This window comes from Pteronotus mesoamericanus, unplaced genomic scaffold (assembly GCF_021234165.1).
Source record: "Pteronotus mesoamericanus isolate MK-2021 breed Mesoamerican mustached bat unplaced genomic scaffold, CSHL_Meso_final contig_52, whole genome shotgun sequence".
NCBI classification, from domain to species: Eukaryota; Metazoa; Chordata; class Mammalia; order Chiroptera; family Mormoopidae; genus Pteronotus; species Pteronotus mesoamericanus.
In genome coordinates, this window is record NW_026555189.1 from 12906369 (window position 1) to 12927066 (window position 20698).

The following is a 20698-nucleotide window of genomic DNA, read 5'->3' on the forward strand; positions in this document are numbered from 1 at the left end:
GATTGTCGGGGGGCTGGAGGGGGGGAGGAGCTGCGAACGGGTCGGAGAAGTAGGCTAGGAGTCGAGGCGGCTAGTGCAGGCCGGGGACCGGGAATGGAGGGTACGGCCAGCCAGGGTCAACGTCCGGTCCAGGGAGTGGGCACGAGGCTGAGGAAGGAGGTCTGGGGCTCCAGATAAGCAGCCTGGCAAGCCTCGGTGCACCGTTACAGGGTGACGACGGCGGCATGTGCGAGGGCCCGTCTCGCATTTCGGGGCCCATCCCCCCAGACCCTACGCTCTGTCCTGACTACTACCGGCGGCCCGCCTCGGGTGAGTTGTGGGGGGCCGCGGCCCAGCGAGGCCAGAGCAAGGCTCAGGTTCCACTCCACCACTGACCCCCGCACTCCACCCCGTCCAACCCCTCAGCCCAAGGGCGCCTTGAGGGGAACGCGCTGAAGCTGGACTTGCTGACCTCGGACCCGGACCTGGACGGCACCCCGCCCCGCGGCCCCCGCGCACGTCCTGGAGCCAAACAGATCCTGGAACGTGGTCGATGTGGCGTGGGGGGTGTGCTGCTGCAGCTAGGGGGTATCTCCCTAGGCCCAGGGGCCTCTCCCAAAAGTAAGTTCTGGGCAGCAGCAGCGAAGCAAATCAGATCAAAAACTGCTCCCTCTCCTGCCCTGGCCTGGGCTCTGGCTTTGCCTCTCTAAGTGTCACTTTCCCCAACTATGAAAGTGGGGTGAGGAGGGAAATGCACTACCTTCTCCCAAGAGAGGACTGAATGAGGTAGTCCCCCAGAAACCCTACCTCAGCTTCATGAATTCACGCATCAATGTAACGTTTGCTGTTTAGTGCCTACTGTGTGCCAGGCCCAATACCTGCTATGAAAACAGGTTGAAGACAAGCATCAGGTTGAGTCAATGTGGGAGGCAATAAGCAAGTGAGATGAATATTATATACAAGATGATTAATACCATGTCAGGAAAGAAACAAGATGGTGAGGTGGAGTATCCGTATAGGGTCTAACTTATATGGACCCTGGATGTGAACTGGTATGAGTTGGTTTTCATGGGCTGCATATAGGGCAGAGCCTGGCAACATTTTTTTCTCAGGGAAGGACCCTAAAGACCATGAGAAGGAGAACCTGAAGAGGATCAAGGAGATCCAGAAGCGCTTCCGCGAGCAGGAGCGCAGCCGGGAACAGGGCCAGCCCAGGCCCCTGAAGGCTCTGTGGCGCTCGCCCAAATATGACAAAGTTGAGTCCCGGGTCAAGGCCCAGCTGAGGGTACCTCCCTCAGGGAGCAAGAAGTATTGTCCATCTTATTTGCCAAGAGGCATATTATACCCTGATCTGAATTATGAGGAGAGAAGAAAATCACAGGGGACTAAGGTAACAGGAGACTAAGAAATAGCTGGTTCTGCTGCAGGGGATTCTCAGAAGTGGTGATGGCTGGGTGATCCTGAGGGGCAAGTAGGAATGAGGCAAGGGGAGAACAGAAGAGAACATTCTATGGAGATGAAACCTCACAGATAGAAGTCCTAAGATCGGAGGGAGTGTGGGCAGTGGAGGATGCTGTATACAGTAGACTGTGAGGGGCTAAGAGCATGAGATTAGGCTAAGAAGTCAGCTGGACCCATGTCACAAAGGGCCATGTAACCCACTTTTTAACCTTTATTTCTAAGGGCTGTGGGAAGATCAGGGACGGGTATGGTGGTAGGATTCTGTCTTGACTAGATGGTGGCACCATTTCTCTATGAAGGGGTCTGAGAAGGAAGAGCAGGATTGAGAGAAAAGACAGTAAGGTCATATGTGGATGTGTTACAGCTGAAGCATTTGTGGGACTCCCAGGGGATGGGAGTGTGTCCAGGAAGCAGATGGAGAGTTATGTCCGGATCTCAGGCATGAGACCCAGGAGTTATTGAGGATCAGGCTGAGGATGATGAGACCAGGGAAGTGACCCTGGATTGGAGGGCTTGGAGGCCAGCTGTCAATGACCTTGGTGGGGGCAGATCCGGGAAGTTTGGCTGGGAGGGAAAAAAATAGAAAATGGTAACTGGATCCAAGGCTGAGGTAGAAGGGGTGGTTTGTTGTTAAGGATAGGAGAGACACACGTGTTTAAATGCTGATAAGTGCTCCTTCAAGAGGTAGGAGGCCCGTAGGGCTAGGGAGAGAGAGGCCTTAAGACCTTGACCACAGCCTGACTCCTCTTCTATGCACTGCCCTCCAGGAGCCTGTCCCTGCGTCTGGGACAGAGACGGCGCACTTCTTGCGGGCACACTCTCGCTGCGGCCCTGGGCTCCCACCTCCCCGTGTCCCCAGTCCCCAGCTAACCCCACCGGAACCCAATGCCAAGGTGCGAGTATGTGTAGGCTGGGAGGTGGGACAAGGACCCTGGGGGTTTAGGGGCACAGCACAGTGCTGTCTGCACATCACGCTTGCCATGTCCTATAGGTGCCAGGCCTGGGTGTGGACTTCATTAGCCACAATGCCCGCACTGCCAAGAGGGCCCCCCGGCGGCATTCCCGTTCACTGCAGATCCTGGCACAGGTGCTGGAGCAGCAACGACAAGCCCAGGAGCACTACAACGCCACACAGAAGGGCCACGTGCCTCATTAGTAGGTCCCACTGCCCAACACCCAGGGTGACAGGTGCCTGTGGCAGGTGGGGGCCAACATCTGCCCTGAGATCATCAACCCTGAGCCTGTACATTCCACAGCTTGTTGGAGCGTAAGGATCTGTGGCGACGAGAGGCTGAGGCCCGCCAACGGAGCCAGCCAGACCCTGCTATGCCCCCTGGCCATACTCGCATGCCTGAGAAACAGCGACTGGAGACACTGAGCAATCTGCTTCAGAGTGAGTATGTGGGCAAGGGGGACTGGATGGGGAACCCACCGGGGACCATGCACCCCTGCCTAGCACTAACTGTTCCTGGGCCCCCTGTAGGCCAGAGCCAGCTGCTGCGTGAGCTGGTGCTGCTGCCTGCTGGGGCAGACTCACTGAGGGCCCAGAGCTACCGTGCTGAGCTGGATCGGAAGCTGGTGCAAGTAGAGGAGGCCATCAAGATCTTTTCCCGTCCCAAGGTCTTCATAAAGATGGATGCTTGAGCCCTTTTATAAGGGTAGTGGTGGGGGTCCTTGTTGAGGACCACTGCATGGTTGCAAAGGACAGGATCAGGCGCCATCAGAGTCCAAAGACAGGAGCAGTCGGGGGACAGTATCCCCAGAGCACTTTTCCTAGCCACTGGTAGCTGCAGAAGGGCCATTCTAGCCCAGCCTCTTTACCTCTTTGTCAAAATTAAACTTTTTGTACGCAGTGGGGTTTCTTTCCATAAGAGCTCTTCTTACACTAGAAATTCCAAGCCCGGTAGCCCTCCTGCTATTCAACTGCAGGAAAGTCTCTCTGCTGCCCTTCTTTCCTCTGCCTCATGTCCAGGGTTGAAGGCAGGATTGTGGGATCAGGGAGGAGGCTGGGGCTGGGACACAGAAGGACCATAACTGCATTTGTAGAAAACCTTTAATGCTCCCCAGACCAAGAGGGCCCTGTGAGCAAGCTAAAACCCCCACTGGGGAAGTCCCCTGGCATGGCAAGGGGCTGCTTCCTTGCGTGTCAGAGGCTGAAGCCACTACCATCTCCTCGCGTGCTCCTTCCCCAGCCAGAGCTGGCTTGCTCCTTATCGTCTAGGGATGGCAGAGAGCTGCGGGCACTGGGAAGGATGCGGTCTGGGTGCAGGTCCCAGCATGGAGGCCCCTGAGACAGCCCATTGGAACAGGGAGGCTGTCGATGCCCAATGACCAGATCACTGCTGTCATCATCACTGTCAGGCTCAGCAGCCCCAGGCCTGACAGAGGGAGGCCCTGTCAGACGCCCAGATGCCCCACGCACCACATTATTGCGCTGATTGGCTGGCTTGACAGTGACAATGAGGTTGTGGCTGTTGGCGACCATCATGTCTGTCACTTGGTCCAAGGTCTTCCCAGCCACCTCAATGCCATTGACTTCGAGGATCTCATCACTGACTGCCAGCAGCCCTGTACTCTCAGCCAGGCCCCCTCGTACCAGGCGAGAGATGAAGATGCCCGGGACCCGTTCCAGGCCTTGGGGAGCTACACGCACGCTCATGCCATCTCGGATGTAGAAACCTAGGGGACGGTCAGAGCCATGCTTATGCAGCCGCACCCGTCGATGGGTCTCAGGCAGTAGGTCCACATCAATGACTGAAGAAACCTGGCGGAAATCTTGGGGCAGGCTGATTAGGAGGGGTGGCCGGGTGCGCAGAGGTGCCACTGGCCGAAGTAGAAGACCTTTCTTACGCCGCTGCAGAGAGTTGGAGGCAAAGACCAGGCTGTTGGAGTCAGCTTCTGCTGCAGGAGAGAGAGGCACTGAGATCAGAGACCCTTTCCCATTTGGGCCCTTTTCCATCAGGCCCAGGCTGGGGGAAGGGAACGCTGTAGCTATTTCCTACCACTTGGAGGTCAGGCCAAGGGCAGGGTATGCAGAGGGTGAAGCCTAGGTACCCTGGACATGACAGACCTGCCCTGTCACTCTACCCCACAGAGGCTACCCACTGTACCCCATTCTCCTCACCCCGTTTCTGCACTAGCAGGCGCAGCGGCGGGGGTACGCTGGCCAGGGCCCTGTGCAGGCTGTCGTCGTTGGTGAGGGGCAGTAGGTCGCCGTGAGCATCTGTATAGCCAAGCAGCACATCCAGGCCCGGGATCTGATGTACCGCACGCAATAACCTCGAGAACTCTTGGAAGCCGCTCACCGAAGCGCGGGGCAGCGCGAAGCGTCGGAACTCGGCGTCAAACTGGAGGCAGGGAGTGGGGGGAAAGAGGAGGGGTTAGGACGGAGCCTGAGTCCTTTTTCACCAGCGGTCCGAGGGTGGCAGGGGTGGGAAAGCGGGTTGCCGCAACAGCTGCAGGCTGGTCCCAGACCTCAGCTCCAGTACAAGGGACGCTGTCCAAGGTCTTCTCCCCACCCTCCAGGTAACCCAGGCCACAGAGGGATTCTAGAGGCCGGAGAAAGGAAGGACGGTGGGTGCGGGAAAACGAGAAGAAAAGCCAGAGAATGGGACATGGGGGATGGAGGAGAGAAAAAGGCAGTTGGACCAAGGAGCCAGGAAGGGGAGAATGAGGGAATTGGAAGCACCTAGTGGCCGGAGCCGGGGCTGGAGGGGCCCTTACTTTGCTCTTCACCTCCACGATGCTGTCGGGACTGCGCGCCGGCGTTCTCTGTGGCCTGGCCATGGCGGGGCCGAGCGGGCCGGGAACTCTGCCCCAGGCGGCCCGCGGAGGCGCAGGTGCACGGCCCGGCGGCCCGGCCGGCCCGCACCGCCCCGCCCCTGGCGGTAGCCCTGGCCCCGTCCTCCCATCCAGACCATGACGTCAAGGGGCTAACTACGGAGTCCACGTTTCCTAGGAGACGGCGGTGATGGGGATGGAGACGTCTTCGTGTGCTCTTACGTCATTACGCTACGGTCCGCGCGTTACTGTAGTCTCGGGGAGGGGCTCGGCCAATCCGAGGGGAGAGTGATGGGAAGTGGTATTTGTTAAGTACTATTTCTCCTAGCGTTACTAGGCTGCGCACTTTGTAGATGAGAAAACTGAGTTATAATATTCACTGACTCCTTCGGAGTCACACGGCGTTTAAGTAACTTCGAGCCAATTCGCTCGGACTACCCTAGGCCGCCGCCTCAGGCTCCACATTCCTCCCTCTCCATCCGCGCCATCCTTTGTCTCCTTCCTGCGTGGTGCCAACGTAGTTTTGACAAATGGCCCAAAAGACCGGCTGCTGTTTGGAGAGATAACAAGTAAGCCAGCATCCAGTCGACCCAAGAACCTGCACACAAGTTACCAAACAGAACGCATTTGAGCGCACGCGCAGGGATGCCCGTGGGCGGGGACTCGATCAGGTCCCGCCCAGCAGTCGTGCGTTTCCTCTTCCGACAAGAGGTGGAGCCGCAGCGCCCGCGGGAAACCCGGGCGAGCGGTGCTCCTCTACGTTCAGCTGCGGGAATGGCAGGCTTGAGGAGTGTGGTCCTTCGGCCCTGGATTCGAGAGCTGGTCCTGGGGTCAGAGAAACTCTCAAGTCCACGAGTGGCGCAGCTGCTCCAGGTGAGTACTCGCCACCCTGTCAGGGCCTGGAGACCGGGGTGGGGCCCCAGGGTGATGGGATTGACGCCCGTTGCTGTATCAGGTGCTGCAGGAGGCGGAGGCCCCGGTCCCGTCCCGCGCCCCTGACACATCCGATGTCGGGGCCTCTCTGCTTGTGTCCGACGGGACCCACAGTGTCCGATGCCTGATGACGTGGGAAGTCCTGAACGCCTCGGACTGGTGAGAAAGGCGCCGCGGGGCCGTGGGAGGTTTGAGCCCAGCAGGGAGCTCGAGGCTTGAGCCTGACGTGGGCGGGCCGCAGGCAGGCGGGGCTGTTCCCGCCAACTAGGCTGTGAGATGCGTGCTCTCCGCAGGGAAGAGAAGGAATTTGGCTTCCGAGAGGCTGAAGGCCGACTGCTGCTACTGCAAGACTGTGAGGTCCGAGTCCAAGTGGCTGAGGGTGGCATGGTGAGTGGTAAGGCTGGCTTGGGCGGGCTCCTGGGCCTGATTCTTTGTGACAGCCCCTGAGACCCATTCCTGAACTCACCCCTCCAGCCCACAGAGTTCTACCTCCAGGTTCACCGCTTCAGCCTAATGCCCACAGAGCAACCCCGGGACTGGGTGACTAGTTGGTAAGTGATACCTCCACTCTCCAACTGCTCTCCCCACCCAGGCCTGGCTGACATTGGCATAGGCCTTTCGGGTGGGAGGGCTTGGACCCCTAATAACATTGACTGCTTATCACTCTTTTCCCTAGTAACCAAGACCCAGATGTGCAGAAAAAGCTCAAAGACTGCCTGGAGTGAGTCTGGGGTTGGGTTTGGGCCAGGTGTGGCTTGATCAGAGGATGGCAGATGTATCGACAGGCCTCGGGATTGTTCCTGAGGCCTGTCCCCTCTGTTTCTGTAGGGAGCACCTTTCAGAGTCCACCTCCTCCAATGCAGGTACTTGTAGGGGTTGGCCCTAACTCTGTAAAGTGACCCTCCAGTCATCACCTCCTGCTCCTTTAATAGGCTCTCTTTCCCACCCACCCAACCCTTCCTCCTCCTTGAGCTTCAGCCCATCCTCTCCCCTACCCGGACCCCAGGCCTTTCACTGTCCCAACTTCTGGATGAGGTGCAGGAGGAACAGGAGCATCAAGGGGCACTAGTGCGCCTGGCTGAGAGCTGTCTGATGCTGTCAGGCCCTTGCACGACGCCCCCACTCACCCGCTGGGCCACCTCAAGCCACTTGGCCATGGTCAGTTCGGGGCTTCCCTTGGGAAATGTCAGGATGAGGAGCTGGGCAAGGGCCAGGCTGACAGTTCGCTTCCACAGGGAGAAGCTGTATACACTGTCCCCAGCCTATGGTTGCACATCTCCGAGAGTGACCAGCGAATTCTGAACTCTCTGGGCCCAGGTCAGAGGACACAGGGTAAGGAGGACTGGAGGGGTCCCGCAGGGACGGTCTGGGGGCCGGGTGCCCACAGTGCTCATCATCCTTTCCTGACCCCTAGGCCCTGAGCTGCCCCCACCAGACCCGGTTCCTCAGGACCTGTCATTGACCCTGACCTCCTCTTCTTCCTCACTCAGTTCCTCAGGTAAGGTGTTGCTGAAGCCACACTTGCACACCGCCCAGGTTACGCAGGATGCTATGAAGGGGACGAACATGGTCCCTGCAGGCCTGCATAAGGTCACAGGCCACTCAGCTAGCCTGAACTGAGAGGGCTGTGCCCACAGTGAGTCCCCTCCTCCCCAGGAACCCCTGCCTTACCCAGCCACATGTCGTCAGAGGAAAGTGGTGCCAGTGTCAGCCTTATGCCTGCCCTGTCCTTGGCCGCTCCAGACACAGGGCAGAAGGCCAGCTCCCAGCCCCTACCAGCTATCTGTTCAGCCCCTGGCCCCATACCCCCTAGTTCCCCACACCCAAGCCATGTATCCAACTCCCCAATCCTGAGTTGTACCACAAGTCTGTCACATCTTGGTCACATCCCCAGTCCACATCAGGCCCATGTGACCAGGCCCCAGAAGTCTAAACTGGAATTCAAGGAGCTAGGGTTGCCCCCCAAGAACTGGCAGCATTCTCCAAGGATAAGAACCACCGAGGGAGCCCTGGAGTCCAGTCCCGCCTGGGTGAGTATAAGCCCCCTACAACTGGAGGGTAGAATGAGGTGGGCCTTGGATAGAGCTGGAAGGGGGCTCGGGTAGCCTTGGATGGCATTAGGGGTCCTTGTTGGCCCCTCTCCAGATACTACATCCTCTTCAGGACCCCCCAAAGAAGCATCGTGATGGTTCTGCCTTCCAATATGAGTACGACCCACCCTGCACTTCTGTCTGTGCCCAGGTCCAGGCTGCCAGGTGAGTGCCTGGGGCTGCCCCACTCTCGGTCACTAGTCCCAGTATTCCTTAACCTACACCTTTGGTTCTCTTCCCAGGCTCCCTTCGCAGCTCCTGGCCTGGGCCTTGCACTTCCTGATGGAGCCACAGCCAGACTCAGAGCAAACCCAGGTGTGAGGGGTCACGTGACCACGTGGGAGAATGTGGTCATGCCTGTGGATGGACAAACAGTGCTCCACGCTCTGCTTCCTTGAGTTTTTTAATAAAATAATCTCATGCGGCAGGAAAAGAGAGGGTCAGGGATTGGGGCCGCCGCCTCTTTGGTCTGTGACTGGGGAAGGTGGGCTTCGCTCAGGGCTGGAGGACTCTGTGTACTGTGGGAGCAGAGGCTCGGCTCCAAGGCCAGATCCTGCAAAAGGAGAGGGAGAGGGAGGAAGGTCAGAACTGGACTGAGTAGTCCTGACACCCAAACAACCGAGCCAGCGCCTTCTTACCTAGGCTTGGTGATGGGGGTGCCTCAAGCTTTGGCCTTCGCTTGAGAACAGGGGAGCGCTGCAGCCGTAAGGGCCGTTCTGAGGGACACAGAAAGGCACGGGGTGGGTCATTAAGGGCTTGCCGCCTGTTCCCAGCCCTCTGCCCCCAGTGTGTGCTGGCACGCACGCACACACGCATACATGCACACGTTGCTGCCCTCGCAGCCTCCCCCTTCCCGTCTCCTCCCACCCCTGGCAGAGGTTGCTCTTTTGGAGGTGGAACCAGGGCTTGTTGGAAGGGCTGCTAGCCCCCTACCCCTGGCTCCCTGATTTCTCACCTCTTGCACTACCTGGAGCCCACCCTCTCCCATCCCCTGCACCCAAGCACACATGGAGGTGTCTCCCCTCACCAACAGGGGCCTGCAGCTGGTCCTCGTGCACAGACACTGCTCGCTGCCCTGTTGAGAGAGGCCTTGGCCTCAGCCGGCCATCTGGGGGAGGCCAGGGAATTAGGGTATGGTCCCAGCAGCTGTCCCTCCTCCGGCCCATGCCTCCCACCTTCAGGGTCCCAGCCCAGTGTTGGGTGGGGGCTAGTGTGCCCATTTACCTTCATTTCTGGGGCCTAAGCAAGGATCCTCTGGGAGGCCCAGGCTGTCTGGGGAGGGGCTGGCTTTTCGGGGGCTGGGACAAGGGGAAGGGGGTCCCGGACCATCCTGTTGGCCCCAGCCACGGCTCCTCAGCTCTGCGTTCAGCTGCTGCCCCAGTGTCTTCCAGGTGGAGGACTCAGGCCCCTGGCCCCCTGACCCAGGTCTGCATGACGGGTCTGTAAGGAGAAGGGTGTCAGCCGACACCTGGGCCAGGCATTGGAAGTGAGCTTGACCTGCATGTCCCCTGACACACAGTGGCCCCCACTCACCTGCAGACACGGAGTGGGTGCGGGACTTGATAGAGATGGGAGGGGCCTCTGAGGAACTGTCCATAATGTCACCTGTAAGGTGGGACTGGGGGCTCAGGCACCAGACCTTAGGGGGAGGGGAAGAAAAACCTGGCCTCTCCCCTTCCTCCCCCAGGAGAGCAAGTGCCTTGGGGACCTATCACTAAGGACATCCCCCTTCCCCCAAATGTACTGCCCTAGCCCAGGTTCCCACTCACCATCGGAGCCAGCCTTCTTGATCTCTCCATCTTTGCTCTGTAGGAAACAGGGAAGTGAAACTCAGCACTGAACCGCTCTCACGCAAGGCTTATTCCTTTGTTCATTCTTGTTATAACTGCCACTAAATGTGGGCTGGGCAACACCACGGCAAACCCAATCCTGGTAGTAGAGCTTAAAGTCTGGGATGGTGGACAGTTACACAGACATCCGTATGCACGCACAGACACGCAGATAATGCGAAGTCTTAATGGATTCACTTTCTACACTGTGACGACTAGAGTGGCATTAGCAGGGTAGCCATGGAAGAGTCCGGAACATGCAGGGGTGGATGAAGACACCTGGAGTAACCCAGGGGTGGTGCTGAGGGGCTGGACGTGGGCCAGGGAGGTGCCCCAGACAGGGACCGTGCAGAGCACTGAGATGCAACCAGGGGTCGAGAGCAGTGAGATGACAGCGGTGACCAGGGCTGAGATCCCACAGGGCCTTGAGGCAGGGTTAGGAGCCAGGGCAGTGGCTTGAGAGGAAACCCCTGGACGACGTGCTCTTCCAAACGTAGGTAACAAGGTCAGGTTTCTGTTAGATCCTCAGAGAAAGGACCGTCACCGCTCCGAGGAGAGACCAGTGGCCTGGACCAGGGCAGGAGCCAAGGGGCGAGAACGGTTGAGTCTGATCGCTACTTGGAGGAGGAGGGGCAGAACTGGCAGACCTGTGAGTCTCCTGGTCACATATGTCACTCACAGACAGCTATCAGCCACATGTCACCGCTGCCCCCTCATACCACACTTGTGTCCCTCCCAACTCACTTGCTTCCTCTTGCCTTCAGCACTCCCGCTGCCTCTGCTCACACCGATCCTCTGCAGCATCACTTGTACCCGCTGTTCAAAGGATGGGGCCAGTTCTGTTTCTCCTCGCTCCAGGGGCCGCCTCTGGGAACAGAGGTGCCAGAGTGGGGCGAGAGCCCATGCCCTCCGTTCCAGTGGAGCCCTCAGCCCTGTCACCGGGCCTCACCTTGTCGGGTCTGGCACCCAGCGCTGCCTCCTCCTCCTCAGCAGGTAGCAGTATCATTGAGTAGGCCTTGCTCTCTCGAGTGTAGCGAGGCCGGCTCCTGCGGGCAGGGTCGGGGCTACTGCTGCCCCCTTCAGCCCCACCAGGCTCCTCCCCACGGCCGGGACGGGCTGGTGGCCGCAGGAGGTCCCCAAGTGTGGTTTTTCGAGTGCGTGGAGCTGCCCCAGGGCTGGTCTCTAGATCAGGCCGTGGCCCCCGCGTTGAACGAGGCTTCTTGAAGGCAAAGAGGGTGCCCAGCTTCTTTCGTAGTGTACGGGGGACGGGGGTGGTGCTGCCCTCGGCGGCTGGGTCCTCCTCGGGGGCCCAGCTGTGGGGAGAGCCACTAGTAAGCAGGAAGGCGCGTGGAGCAGCCCACCCTTGCCCACCCCCTGCAACTGCCCCTCACTCACAGGCGATCCTGCTGGATCAGCTTTTTGGAGAAGAATTCCTCCACACCCTCGTCCACACGGGCACTGAGCCCATTCCCTTCCTGTGGCAAGGCAGGGGGAACCTGAGGCACAACATGCGGTCAGGGGTCAAGACTGAGGTCAGGGGTTAAGGCTGAGTGCAAGGGGCCTTCTCCCCACCTCCTTTGTCCAACGGTCTGCCTTGGGCAACTCCAGGACCTGGGAGCTGGGGTGACTCTAAGGGGCTGCTGACAGACGCGCTCTCCCCCTATCCAGCTAGCGGGCAGAGAGACTGATTTGGCACCTCCCCCCCCCCCCCCCCCCCGCCCCATAGTTGGCTCTGGACACACACCCAGCCCACACCCATGCTTGTCCCACAGAGTCTCCTACACATCCTGAACCACCCGGTCACCAACAGGCTAGAGCCCACACATCCCCTGGGTCACACATTCTCACCTGCCACCCCCTCTGCTCCCAACAGTTCCCTGCAGTATCCCCCACCCCCACCCCCACCCCACCAGGCCTGCTGCCGCCCAGCACGGCCTGCTGCGTCAGACCCTCCTGGGGGGCCTCAAGCCAGCTTCTCCTCCCCTTCTGCCGCGGGCCCACTACCCTGCCACTACCCGGTGCACACACACATCTCCCACGCACACACTGGCCAGATGTGCAGTGGACACAGCATTGTCCCTGCAGTCAGGGAGTCCAGTGTCTTTCGGTAACCCTGGGCGATACTGGATGAGAGAGCCACTCTCTCGCGCGTCTCCCCATGCGGTGGGCCAGCCCGGGGCGGAGTTCTACACTCAGGTTACCGTTAAGGAATCCCACACACTCACGACCCCGCAGGGACATGGTCTGGGGTGAGGGGTGGCCAGGAAGAAGCCAAGACGTGGCCACACGACCAAGTGATCTTGAGCTCCCAACAACCCACCTCCCTGCCCGCCATTATCTGTGAGGAGAAAACGGGCCACCTGCGACCCCCAATTCCACTGCTGTGGAGTGGGGGGAGGGCGCTCACCTGGGGGCCCCCAGGCGGCGGGCGGTGGTGGTGCTGGCGCCGGGGCCGAGGCCGGGCCCTGGTCGGATGGCGCAGAGGCTGCCCGGAGGGTGGCAGGTCCATGCGAGGCAGCGGGCCGGCCGGGGACCCGGGAGCGGCGGGGCTCGGAGAGCCGCGTGCAGATGGGTCCGCCTGCGGCTCCGCATCCTCTCCAGGAGCCGCCAGCTCGGGCTCCGGTTCCTCAGCAGCACCTGAGGGGAGAGCACCAGAAGAGCTCAGAGCGTAGAGCCCGGGGAGGTGGCAGTGGCGGCGCTAGGGCGGCGGGGGACCCGCCCAGGGCGCTGGGAGGGGCCCCGGCAACACCGCCCGCTCCCCTCCCCCCAGGCAGCCCCTCCCCCGCCGCCGCTGTCCGTGGTGCTGAGCGCGTCCCCGAGCGGCGCGCGCCACTGCCACCAAGCATGCGCGTCCTGGGGGTGGACGTGGCGCGGGGGTGGGGGCGAGGGGGGACAGGGGCGAGTGGAGACAGTGTCCGGGCCCTGGTTGGCTAAGGTTCTGCTCCAGGCTGACTGACCACAGCAGACCCCAGTCTTGCAGGGTGCACGGGGGCCCTTGTCTAGTCCAGGAAAGGGTCGGGGAGTTTCGCGGCAGCAGGGCTGAATGAACGTGCCCAGGTGGCCAGGTCTAACGAAGCTTCAGCCCAACTCTGTAACTCCCTTCCCCCCAGGCCCTGACTTACTGTGAGCGGAGGGGACCAGGTGAAGGCAGTGGTTGGAACCAGGCCACTTCTGTGGAGGACTGTCATCCTGAGGGGGAGGGCACGAGCTAGGCCTGGGGCGAGGGCGCTGCTTCCCCACTCTCCACACTCCGGAACAAGATGAGAAGATGTAGGGTTCCAGGCCCTGAGATCGGGCACCATCTACCTTCTGCTTCCCTTCATCCTCCTTCTCCTTCTCCTCCTCAGGGAAGAAAAGCTCTTCCAATTCCCCAGGACCAAAGTGGGGGGTCTGGCCTTCCTCCAGGGCTGGGATGTCAGAGGGCATTGCCACTGCTGTCTGCCGAGCCAGACTCTCCACCTGCAATACCAGGCACTCTTCCGGTGGCCAGGTCGGGTGCCAGCCATGGTCCCATCAGTGCTAAGGGAACCCTAAAATATCCCTGGCCTTTATGACCCCAGAAGATATCACAGAACCCCTGGCCAGGTCACCGTGTGTTTTATGCATGCAAATGCAGCTTTCTCTCACCAGCCGATCCCGGGCTGCACTCAGACCTGCCAGAGCTTGAGCCACAATGTTCTCTGCCAGGGACCCTGTCACTGACAGCCTCATGTCCCTGAGGGCAAGAAAGGGTAAGCATTCGTGTTCTGTCTCTGCTCAGCCCAGCCCAGCCTGCCCCGTCCAGCCTACCTGAGTCTAGCAAAGACATCTTGCAGCAGGTGCTCTGGGAGCAGCTCTGGGAGGCCCCTTGAACCCACCAGGACCCCCTCTAGCTGCTCCCTCCACTTGGGTCCCTGCAGCATCTGTGGGCAGAGGCTCCTTGTTGTGTCCAGTGTGGCCTGAGTGAAGTCCTGGGCAAAGGTCAGAGCATGGCGAGGTTGTGGGTAAGGCCCAGACCGAATGGCTTGAGGTTCGATCTACACAGACTATTTACTCAGGGGATATCACAGTCAATAGGATGCGGTCAAGCCTGCATCAGGAAGTGGGGCAGGGACAAGGGCACCATCTCACCTGAATGTCCTGGCGACAGACCTCTCCCACCTGCCCCAGGAGGCCCTCCAGCTTCTGCCGTAGCTGCCACTGATGGCTTGGAGAGCTTCCCGCCTCATATAGAATGGGGAGAATCTGGAGGCCAAGGAGGAAAAGGAATTGCAATGTGACACCTATCTAGGAGGGGAAGGGCCCTCATAGCAGGTGGGGGTGCTCACGCTGAGAGAGAAGTTGGCGTTTTGGATGGCGTCTTCAGCCTGGTGCACAGCAGCTTCCCCCTGGGGCCCAGCCCCACAGCCCAGCAGCTCCACGTGCTCCTGCACCGACTGACACAGTTCGTTCACTTCCTGAGAGACATCAGGAATCAGCCCCAGTCCGGTCCCCTTCCAGTCCCCCAAACCCTGACTGCCTCCTTCCCAGGGTCTCCAATAGGGTGTGAGGTCCTGAAGCCAACACCATCAGGCCAGCCTATCTGTTCAAGGAGGAAGAACAGTGTCTCCTTTGGTTCACTGCAGGGACTTTGCATACACTTCCTAAGCGTACGGATAGGAAGGAAAGGGGCTGTTAGCCATGTCTGTTTTAGAAGCTGTTTGTTCATCATCCACCTGGAGGACAGACTGAGAGGTGGGGAGAAATGGGAGTGAGGCACCATGGAGGAGGAACCAGGCGGAACAAGGGAGAGTTGGGGTCGGGGTGAGGAGCAGGACCAATGAGGTCTGTGCAGGCTCCAGTGTGGCCAGGAGAAACCCAGTCCACACCTGTCCATGGCACTTGGTGGGTGTGGGCACCAGAGAGACTGGGCTCCGGGATAGAGAGACGCGTCTGTGGGAGACGATGAGATCACTTGAAGGTATACAGAATGTGAAGCCCCTGCAGGATGTCTGGGTCAAGATGCCTGGGCTCTGGAGCCTGGGAGAGACATGGGATTCAGGAACAAGACGTGGGAATATTTCTCACAAAGACCAGGCAGTGGAGGGAGATGAAGCCAGAAAAGGGGTCATTGGGTCGGCCACAACGGAGGTCAGTGTCGAGGGGAAGGGAGCCCTGTGACTGGGAAGCTGCGAGAGAGGTGGGGTGGGGGGTGGGGATGTTTAAGTACCTCCTATCTTTGACAGGAGAGCCTATTTAAATGCTGTAAAAAGGCAGCCAGTGGTGTTATTTGGGGGAGCTACTTCAGGAGTGGCTGGATCTTCTCCACACCAAGGAGAGGGAATTGTCTGGAACAGCAGGATTTCGGCGCCAACCCCAGGGAAGTCAGACTTCCAGATTCATGGAGGCTCCCGGGGGGAGCCACAGCTCTCCCCATCATTTTATCTTCTGTTTGCACCTAAGGTTTAGGGAAGGGACACTAACCTGCTCAGAGGGGTTGGAGACCAGTCCTAGTGGCTGCCGGCAGGAGGTGCTAGCAGGAGAGACGTGGTCTGTGTGGTTGTTCCTCAAAAGACAGGCTTGGATCTGGGGACAAGGGATATGGATAAGTGCTGGGGGGCAGGGCCACCGCACAGAGCGGAGCAGCGGAGAAGGGACCCCCCGCCCCTGCACACACACACACCTGATGTACTGCACGTGCTGTCAGTTCCGGGCGGCTGCGCTGTGCCTGGGTCACGTCGGACAGCGGCAGAGGCATGGCCTTCAGGCTTCGGTTCTGCTCCAGGGCCTGCGCCACGTCCAACAGGCCCAGGGCAGACGTGTGATTCCGGTCCCATACCACAGACCTGGGCCGGGCGGGGCTTCAGTCGGGGGCGGAGCTCTGCCAGGCCGCACCCAACCCACAAAGCCCTGCCCACCCGCCTCCGTTCAGCCCCACCCCTTAGCCCAGTAAACCTCTCCACGGCACCCCCTCCTCCCCATCGGTCCCACCCCTCAGACCCCGCCCACCGGAGTCTGGTGTTAACCCGAAGCGCCTTGGCCAGCATCTTGGCACCCGCGTCCCCCATGGCGTTGCCGCTGATATCCAGAGCTGTCAGGTTAGGATTGGTGGCCAGAGCCCGAAGCAGGACGCTGGCTCCCAGCTTCAGCCGCGACTCAGCGACAGACAGAGAGTGCAGAGGCTGGGGTTAAGAGAAAGCCATTTGTGGTCAGCAAGGAAGGCAAGGTCACAGGGTCTGAGGGAGCAGGAATCAGAGGGGTCACAGGGGTCCATTGACTGAGAATCCCGCATGGTCTCGTGAACTCACACAGTCGTCATCCTGCATGAGCTGGACAATCCGGTGCAAGACGTCGTCCAGGGTCTCCCTGGGGGCAAGGGCCATGGTTGGGGAAGAAACCCGCCTAGTGGGGGTGCTGCCTGGGAGGCCCAGGAGTGGGATCGGGGCTTACTTGCACCGAACGTTGAAGTTCCTTCCAAGCGCCACATGTCTCAGGGACCGGCTCCTCCCGATGGCCAGCACCAGAGTCACCATGTCAGAGCCGAAGCCTGGGGGTGGTTGGGGTCAGGCACAGGCGAAGCTGCAGGGACGGGGGTGGGAGGATGGGTTTCGGGGCGGCCTCACCGTTATCTGACAGATCCAGGGAGCTCACCGCGCCAGCATCGCACACTAAGTCCTGTATCACCTGAGCGCCCGCAGAGCGCAGCTGGAGGTGGAAGGCGGGGCGTGCTCAGGCCAGCAGGCCACAGGTGGGGAGGATCTGGCGGCTGGCGGCTGGCGGCCCGCGCCCCCGCAGCCCCTCTCCCAGGGTGCAGGCACCCTGCCTCCGCACGTCGGGGCTCTGCGCTCACCTCACAAGCGCTGAGGTCCAGGTGCAGGTCGCCCGTGTGCATGTTGAGCGCTAGACCTTCCAAAAGGGCCCTGGGAGGGGATGTCACAGGAGGTGAAGGGAGATGGGAAAGGGGGCCCCAGGGCGTGAATAGCAAGAAGAGCCAGGATGCCAGGGGCGGGGCTTATGGGTGCGATAGGAGCGGGGTGACGCGCTGGAGGCCTGGCTAGGGGGGTGGCCGCACAGGCTGGGGGCGTAGCCGTGGGCAGCGGCACTCACCTGAGCGCGTCGGGGGGCAGCTTGCAGCCGGCCAGGCTCAGGTGCCGGAGCGTTCCGGCGCGGCTGAGGAAGAGTTGCAGGGCGGCAGGCGCAGCCCGGGACTTCCTGGGGTGGGGAAGCTGAGGAGTGGGCCCCCGGCAGTCTCCCCCCGCCCCCGGCCCCGCCCCCGCCCCCGCGAGGCGTCCGGACCCGGCCAGCCCCCTTACGTGCGGGAGAAGATGTTCCTCGAAGCGTCGAGGTGGGTGAGGCTGGCGCAGCAGCCGCGGGACAGAGCGGCGAAGAGCTGCAGGAGGAAGGTTTGGACTGCACCGGCCGGAGGACTGACCCCACCCCTCTAGCTTTGCCCTCCAGTCTACCCTTGGGCCTCAGGCCCAGCCGCCAGCCCTACCGATCAGCACCCCGCTCCCCTACCACGGACCACCCCCTCACAGTGTCCAGGGCAGTGTCGGTGCCTGCCAGATTCAGGAATGTCAGAACATTGGGACGGCTCAGGAAACTGTAGAGTCCCTGGTGGCAAGATAGGAAGGGAGAGAGAAAAGGAGTCAGAGACCGCCTCGCCAAGAACTCTCTGAGACTGCGCGAGCAGCAGCGCGCCCAATCACTGCCCCTAAAGAAAGCCACTCACCCCATTATCCTCCGACGCCCCCAGTGCCCCAGGGTTCCCGGAAAGATCCAGATGGGTCAGCGCAGAGTCAAAGGCCACATTAGAAGCCAGTGCCCGGCCTAGAGCCTTCATTCCTGGCAATGGAGGAGGGGTTAGCCGTCAGGCCGACCCACCTCTCCTCTAGCTCCGCCAACCCTACCCCATCCTTGGGTCCACTTACCGCGGGGCGTCAACCCTGTCTGTGCCAGGCTGAGTCTCCTCAGGGCTCCAGGACGGCGTTCCAGGTGTCTGCTGAGCGCAGCCACTCCTGGGGATGGGGGCAAACCTCGTGGGTCTCCCCTTCTCCAGCACCATCCCCAGGCGCTTCCCCAGGCTCTGCCATACCTCGATCATCCAGCAGGTTCCCCGCCAGGCTGAGCTCCCGAAGCCCAGAGCTCGAGTTCCCTGCCAGTGCCTGGGCCAGTCGCCGAACAAACTCTCTAGGGACCAGACCCCAGGGATGAGACTCTGACTTTGGATTCCCAGCTCCTCCCAATCCCAGCTGCCCTCCTTGTCCCTCTTACCCCCTCAGGCCACAGGCCTCCAGCAGGAGCTCCTCTAGGTGAGACGACTGACTCATCATGTGCAGAATCTGTTCCAAGACCTCAAGGCTCTGAGAACAAGAGTGGGGGCTCAGTGGGCTGCACCCTGGTCCCCAAACCCTTGACCCCACCCCACCCCTATACTCTCACCAGCTTCATGTCCACACAGGACAGACAACGGAACCACAGGTTGTAGGACAGGGCAGCCACACTCAATGCCAGGTCCCTGGGTGGGATAAGGGGCAGGGGTAGAACTCAGGGCCCTCCAGCCAGATCCCAGACCCAGCAGCCCCCTCCGTGGAGAGGCCAAGGCCCAGGAATGTGGGTCATGGAACCTTCCTCCCTTCCCAGTCCTGGCAGGCCACACACCGACTGCCCAGGTGGCTGAAGTCTCCTAGGCTGAAATGGCGGCAGCCCTGGCGATGGTAGATAGTGTCCACATCCTGGACAGGAAGAAAGTGTCTCCAACCAGCTTGGGGCCACAAGGAGCAGGGAGGGACTCAATGCATGGGGGGCGGGGGGTCAGACATCTCCAGAGCCCCCCAGAGAGGGCCCTACCCTCACCCACTGAATCTCCTCTCGGAAGGGGAAGCCATTGTAGTCACATAGAGCCTCGTATGTCTCCAAGAAGCCACCTGGGGAGGTGCCAAGGGTATGACGGGGTGGGGTTGGGGGAGGAGAGAGACAAAAGGTTAGAGACGGATGAAGATCAGACCCAAGCTGGGTGGTGGATGTACCTCGAATGGCCCTGTTCAGTTTGGGAAACCTTCAGATCCAGGGGTCCGAGGCTGCAGGAGGGGGAAGGCTGGAAGCCCCATGTGGCCCTGCCTAGGCCCTTACCACAGGGACTGCTGGGCGTGGTGGCCTCTGAGGGGCTGATTCTCTCCAGACGAGCCAGCATGGAGGGGGGCGTGGGCCTCCGGAATAGCTTCCTGAGGAGGGAAGAAAGAAAAAGGGAAAGGGACTTTAGCCTCTGGGATGTGAAGCAGCTCACTGTCTCCAGAACATTCCCCCTGCTGCCCTCCTTCCCTCCAGCCCCATGCATTCGCTGGGTCTCACCCAAGGGTGGAGCGAGGGAAGACCTTCTTGATGGCCCTGGCGACGTGCTGGGCCAACTGTTCCAGGGCAGCCACGCCAGGAAACTCCAGGACCAGCTCAGGCAGGGACTCCAGTTCAAATGTGACCTGGGGAAGCCAGGTGGCTGGGCCGGGCTCCATGTTCGGGAGCAGGGGGAAGGGGACATAAAAGCAGGCCCTAGTCAGCACTAAGGGCCTCGTCTGAGGGGCGTCTCACCTGAGGGGGGGTCTCCTGCAGTGCCATGGCCTGGACCTCCAGGTAGCTGAACGTGCAGTCCACCTGCGGAGCGCCTGGATTAGCCTGGACCAAGGGCCGAGCCCCACCCTCCTGGGAGCCCAGTCCTTTGCACGGCCTGGAGCTCAGAGCCCGGTGGGCCTAGAGTCCAGTCCTGCTTGCTGTCAGGAGCCCAGCGCTGCTAGAAAGGCAGGGCCCATAAGGACAAGGTGAGCGGTGCTGCAGATGCAGCCCTCTCATCAAGGAAGCTGCTGGAGGGCAAGGTGGGTGTCGGCCAGGCCCTGAGACTGACTCACCCTCAGTGGGAGGCAGGTGTGGAGCAGGTAGGCTCTCCATCGAAGCAGTGCCTGGGGGGAGTGAGTGTCTGACACCCTGGGCAGAGCAAGAGGCTCTGCTTGGGCCCCAGCCATCCTCCCAGGCTCTGACCCCTGCCTTACCAGAACATGACCTTGCTCAGCACCCTCCCGCTCTGGTAGCCAGGTTTTTAGCAGTAGTTCTGCCTCCTTGGGCCACAGGAACCTGGTGATCTCGCCTGTGAAAGAGCAGCCTCCTGGATGACTTTGGTTCTCCCATGGAGGTCAACTCATGCCCATGGATTGCCTGTACCAGGCTAGGGGCCTGGGCTCATCTCTGGGCCAGCAAGGACGGAGTGGAGTACATCTCGGGCCAGCAAGCCCTCCGAAGGTGCAGAGAGAGACGCTTGCCGGGCATCCCCCAGGGCACTGGGTCGGCCTCTGGTTTGGGGGCCGCACTGCTTCCTTCCAGCCAAAGAGGCAAGAAGGGCCACAGCTTACCTTGCAGCTCGCAGGATATGCCGTCGGGGGTCTGGGCCATGGGGCCAGGCCGGGAGGCCGGGGCGGCCCGAGGAGCTCTGCCGAGAAACTTTAGCTGGCTGGCGCGCACAGGAAGCCCGGGGCCCCGGCCCTCAGTGCAGCCACCTGCTCCTCCTGCAGCGGAAGGTGCGCGCTGCTTCCTGCCAGGCCGCCCCCGGCCCGGCTCCTCCCCGCCCTGGCCTCCGCGGGCCTGGAGATGTCGCCCGGGCACGGGGTGTAGGAGGAAGGCAGA

The 20698-nt window shown here is 60.8% G+C and overlaps 4 protein-coding genes across 5 annotated transcripts; 2 read left to right on the forward strand and 2 right to left on the reverse strand.

Annotated features, from left to right (window-relative positions):
* Positions 1–93: 93 nt before the first annotated feature.
* ENKD1 (enkurin domain containing 1) lies at positions 94–3254 on the forward strand. The gene is made up of 8 exons (XM_054579102.1): positions 94–159; positions 210–309; positions 406–600; positions 1092–1264; positions 2208–2333; positions 2432–2595; positions 2697–2833; positions 2924–3254. The coding sequence occupies exons 1-8, from the start codon at positions 94–96 to the stop codon at positions 3082–3084; spliced, it is 1122 nt and encodes a 373-aa protein (XP_054435077.1). The 3' UTR covers positions 3085–3254.
* Positions 3255–3486: 232 nt separating this feature from the next.
* Positions 3487–5226, reverse strand: PARD6A (par-6 family cell polarity regulator alpha). The gene is made up of 3 exons (XM_054579103.1): positions 5164–5226; positions 4565–4787; positions 3487–4341 (listed from the first exon to the last, which is right to left on the reverse strand). Exons 1-3 carry the CDS (start codon positions 5224–5226, stop codon positions 3587–3589), a joined length of 1041 nt encoding a protein of 346 aa, XP_054435078.1. The 3' UTR covers positions 3487–3586.
* A 421-nt stretch (positions 5227–5647) lies between these two features.
* On the forward strand, positions 5648–8806 carry ACD (ACD shelterin complex subunit and telomerase recruitment factor). Of its 2 annotated transcripts, none has more exons than XM_054579051.1 (13): positions 5648–5789; positions 5932–6093; positions 6176–6312; positions 6447–6540; positions 6628–6704; positions 6830–6874; positions 6982–7016; positions 7160–7311; positions 7389–7485; positions 7568–7651; positions 7810–8183; positions 8317–8408; positions 8486–8806. In XM_054579051.1, exons 2-13 carry the CDS (start codon positions 5995–5997, stop codon positions 8562–8564), a joined length of 1365 nt encoding a protein of 454 aa, XP_054435026.1. In that variant the 5' UTR covers positions 5648–5789; positions 5932–5994; the 3' UTR covers positions 8565–8806. The 2 variants fall into 2 exon arrangements, with proteins under 2 accessions (XP_054435026.1, XP_054435027.1); XM_054579052.1 differs by having other exon boundaries at positions 8332–8408.
* On the reverse strand, positions 8638–20467 carry CARMIL2 (capping protein regulator and myosin 1 linker 2). Its single transcript, XM_054579050.1, has 38 exons — positions 20428–20467; positions 20071–20165; positions 19930–19980; positions 19616–19678; positions 19382–19506; positions 19163–19254; positions 18887–18957; positions 18692–18765; positions 18473–18548; positions 18305–18393; positions 18126–18220; positions 17962–18048; positions 17763–17875; positions 17567–17644; positions 17344–17420; positions 17138–17242; positions 16881–16950; positions 16654–16735; positions 16481–16577; positions 16339–16396; positions 16040–16212; positions 15714–15876; positions 15515–15616; positions 14380–14508; positions 14183–14296; positions 13862–14022; positions 13700–13787; positions 13379–13531; positions 13195–13261; positions 12480–12709; positions 11468–11568; positions 11022–11385; positions 10817–10939; positions 10013–10049; positions 9777–9848; positions 9468–9683; positions 8882–8959; positions 8638–8796 (listed from the first exon to the last, which is right to left on the reverse strand). The coding sequence occupies exons 1-38, from the start codon at positions 20465–20467 to the stop codon at positions 8684–8686; spliced, it is 4122 nt and encodes a 1373-aa protein (XP_054435025.1). The 3' UTR covers positions 8638–8683.
* Positions 20468–20698: the final 231 nt, after the last annotated feature.

Excerpts from the sequence above, each read along its gene's own strand:
- CARMIL2 (XM_054579050.1), bottom strand. The coding sequence starts at position 20,467 with ATGGCCCAGACCCCCGACGGCATATCCTGCGAGCTGCAAG. Across the intron at positions 17,243-17,343 it reads AGGAACATCTTCTCCCGCAC|GAAGTCCCGGGCTGCGCCTG; the intron begins GTAAGGGGGCTG and ends TCCCCACCCCAG. Across the intron at positions 16,951-17,137 it reads CTGCCCCCCGACGCGCTCAG|GGCCCTTTTGGAAGGTCTAG; the intron begins GTGAGTGCCGCT and ends ATCCCCTCCCAG.
- ENKD1 (XM_054579102.1), top strand. The coding sequence starts at position 94 with ATGGAGGGTACGGCCAGCCAGGGTCAACGTCCGGTCCAGGGAGTGGGC. Across the intron at positions 160-209 it reads GCACGAGGCTGAGGAAGGAG|GGTGACGACGGCGGCATGTG; the intron begins GTCTGGGGCTCC and ends GCACCGTTACAG. Across the intron at positions 601-1,091 it reads CCCAGGGGCCTCTCCCAAAA|GGAAGGACCCTAAAGACCAT; the intron begins GTAAGTTCTGGG and ends TTTTTTTCTCAG.
- ACD (XM_054579051.1), top strand. The coding sequence starts at position 5,995 with ATGGCAGGCTTGAGGAGTGTGGTCCTTCGGCCCTGGATTCGAGAGCTG. Across the intron at positions 7,017-7,159 it reads GTCCACCTCCTCCAATGCAG|GCCTTTCACTGTCCCAACTT; the intron begins GTACTTGTAGGG and ends CCCGGACCCCAG. Across the intron at positions 7,312-7,388 it reads CCTCAAGCCACTTGGCCATG|GGAGAAGCTGTATACACTGT; the intron begins GTCAGTTCGGGG and ends TCGCTTCCACAG.
- PARD6A (XM_054579103.1), bottom strand. The coding sequence starts at position 5,226 with ATGGCCAGGCCACAGAGAACGCCGGCGCGCAGTCCCGACAGCATCGTG. Across the intron at positions 4,788-5,163 it reads TCGTGGAGGTGAAGAGCAAA|TTTGACGCCGAGTTCCGACG; the intron begins GTAAGGGCCCCT and ends CCCTGCCTCCAG. Across the intron at positions 4,342-4,564 it reads CCTGCTAGTGCAGAAACGGG|CAGAAGCTGACTCCAACAGC; the intron begins GTGAGGAGAATG and ends TCTCTCCTGCAG.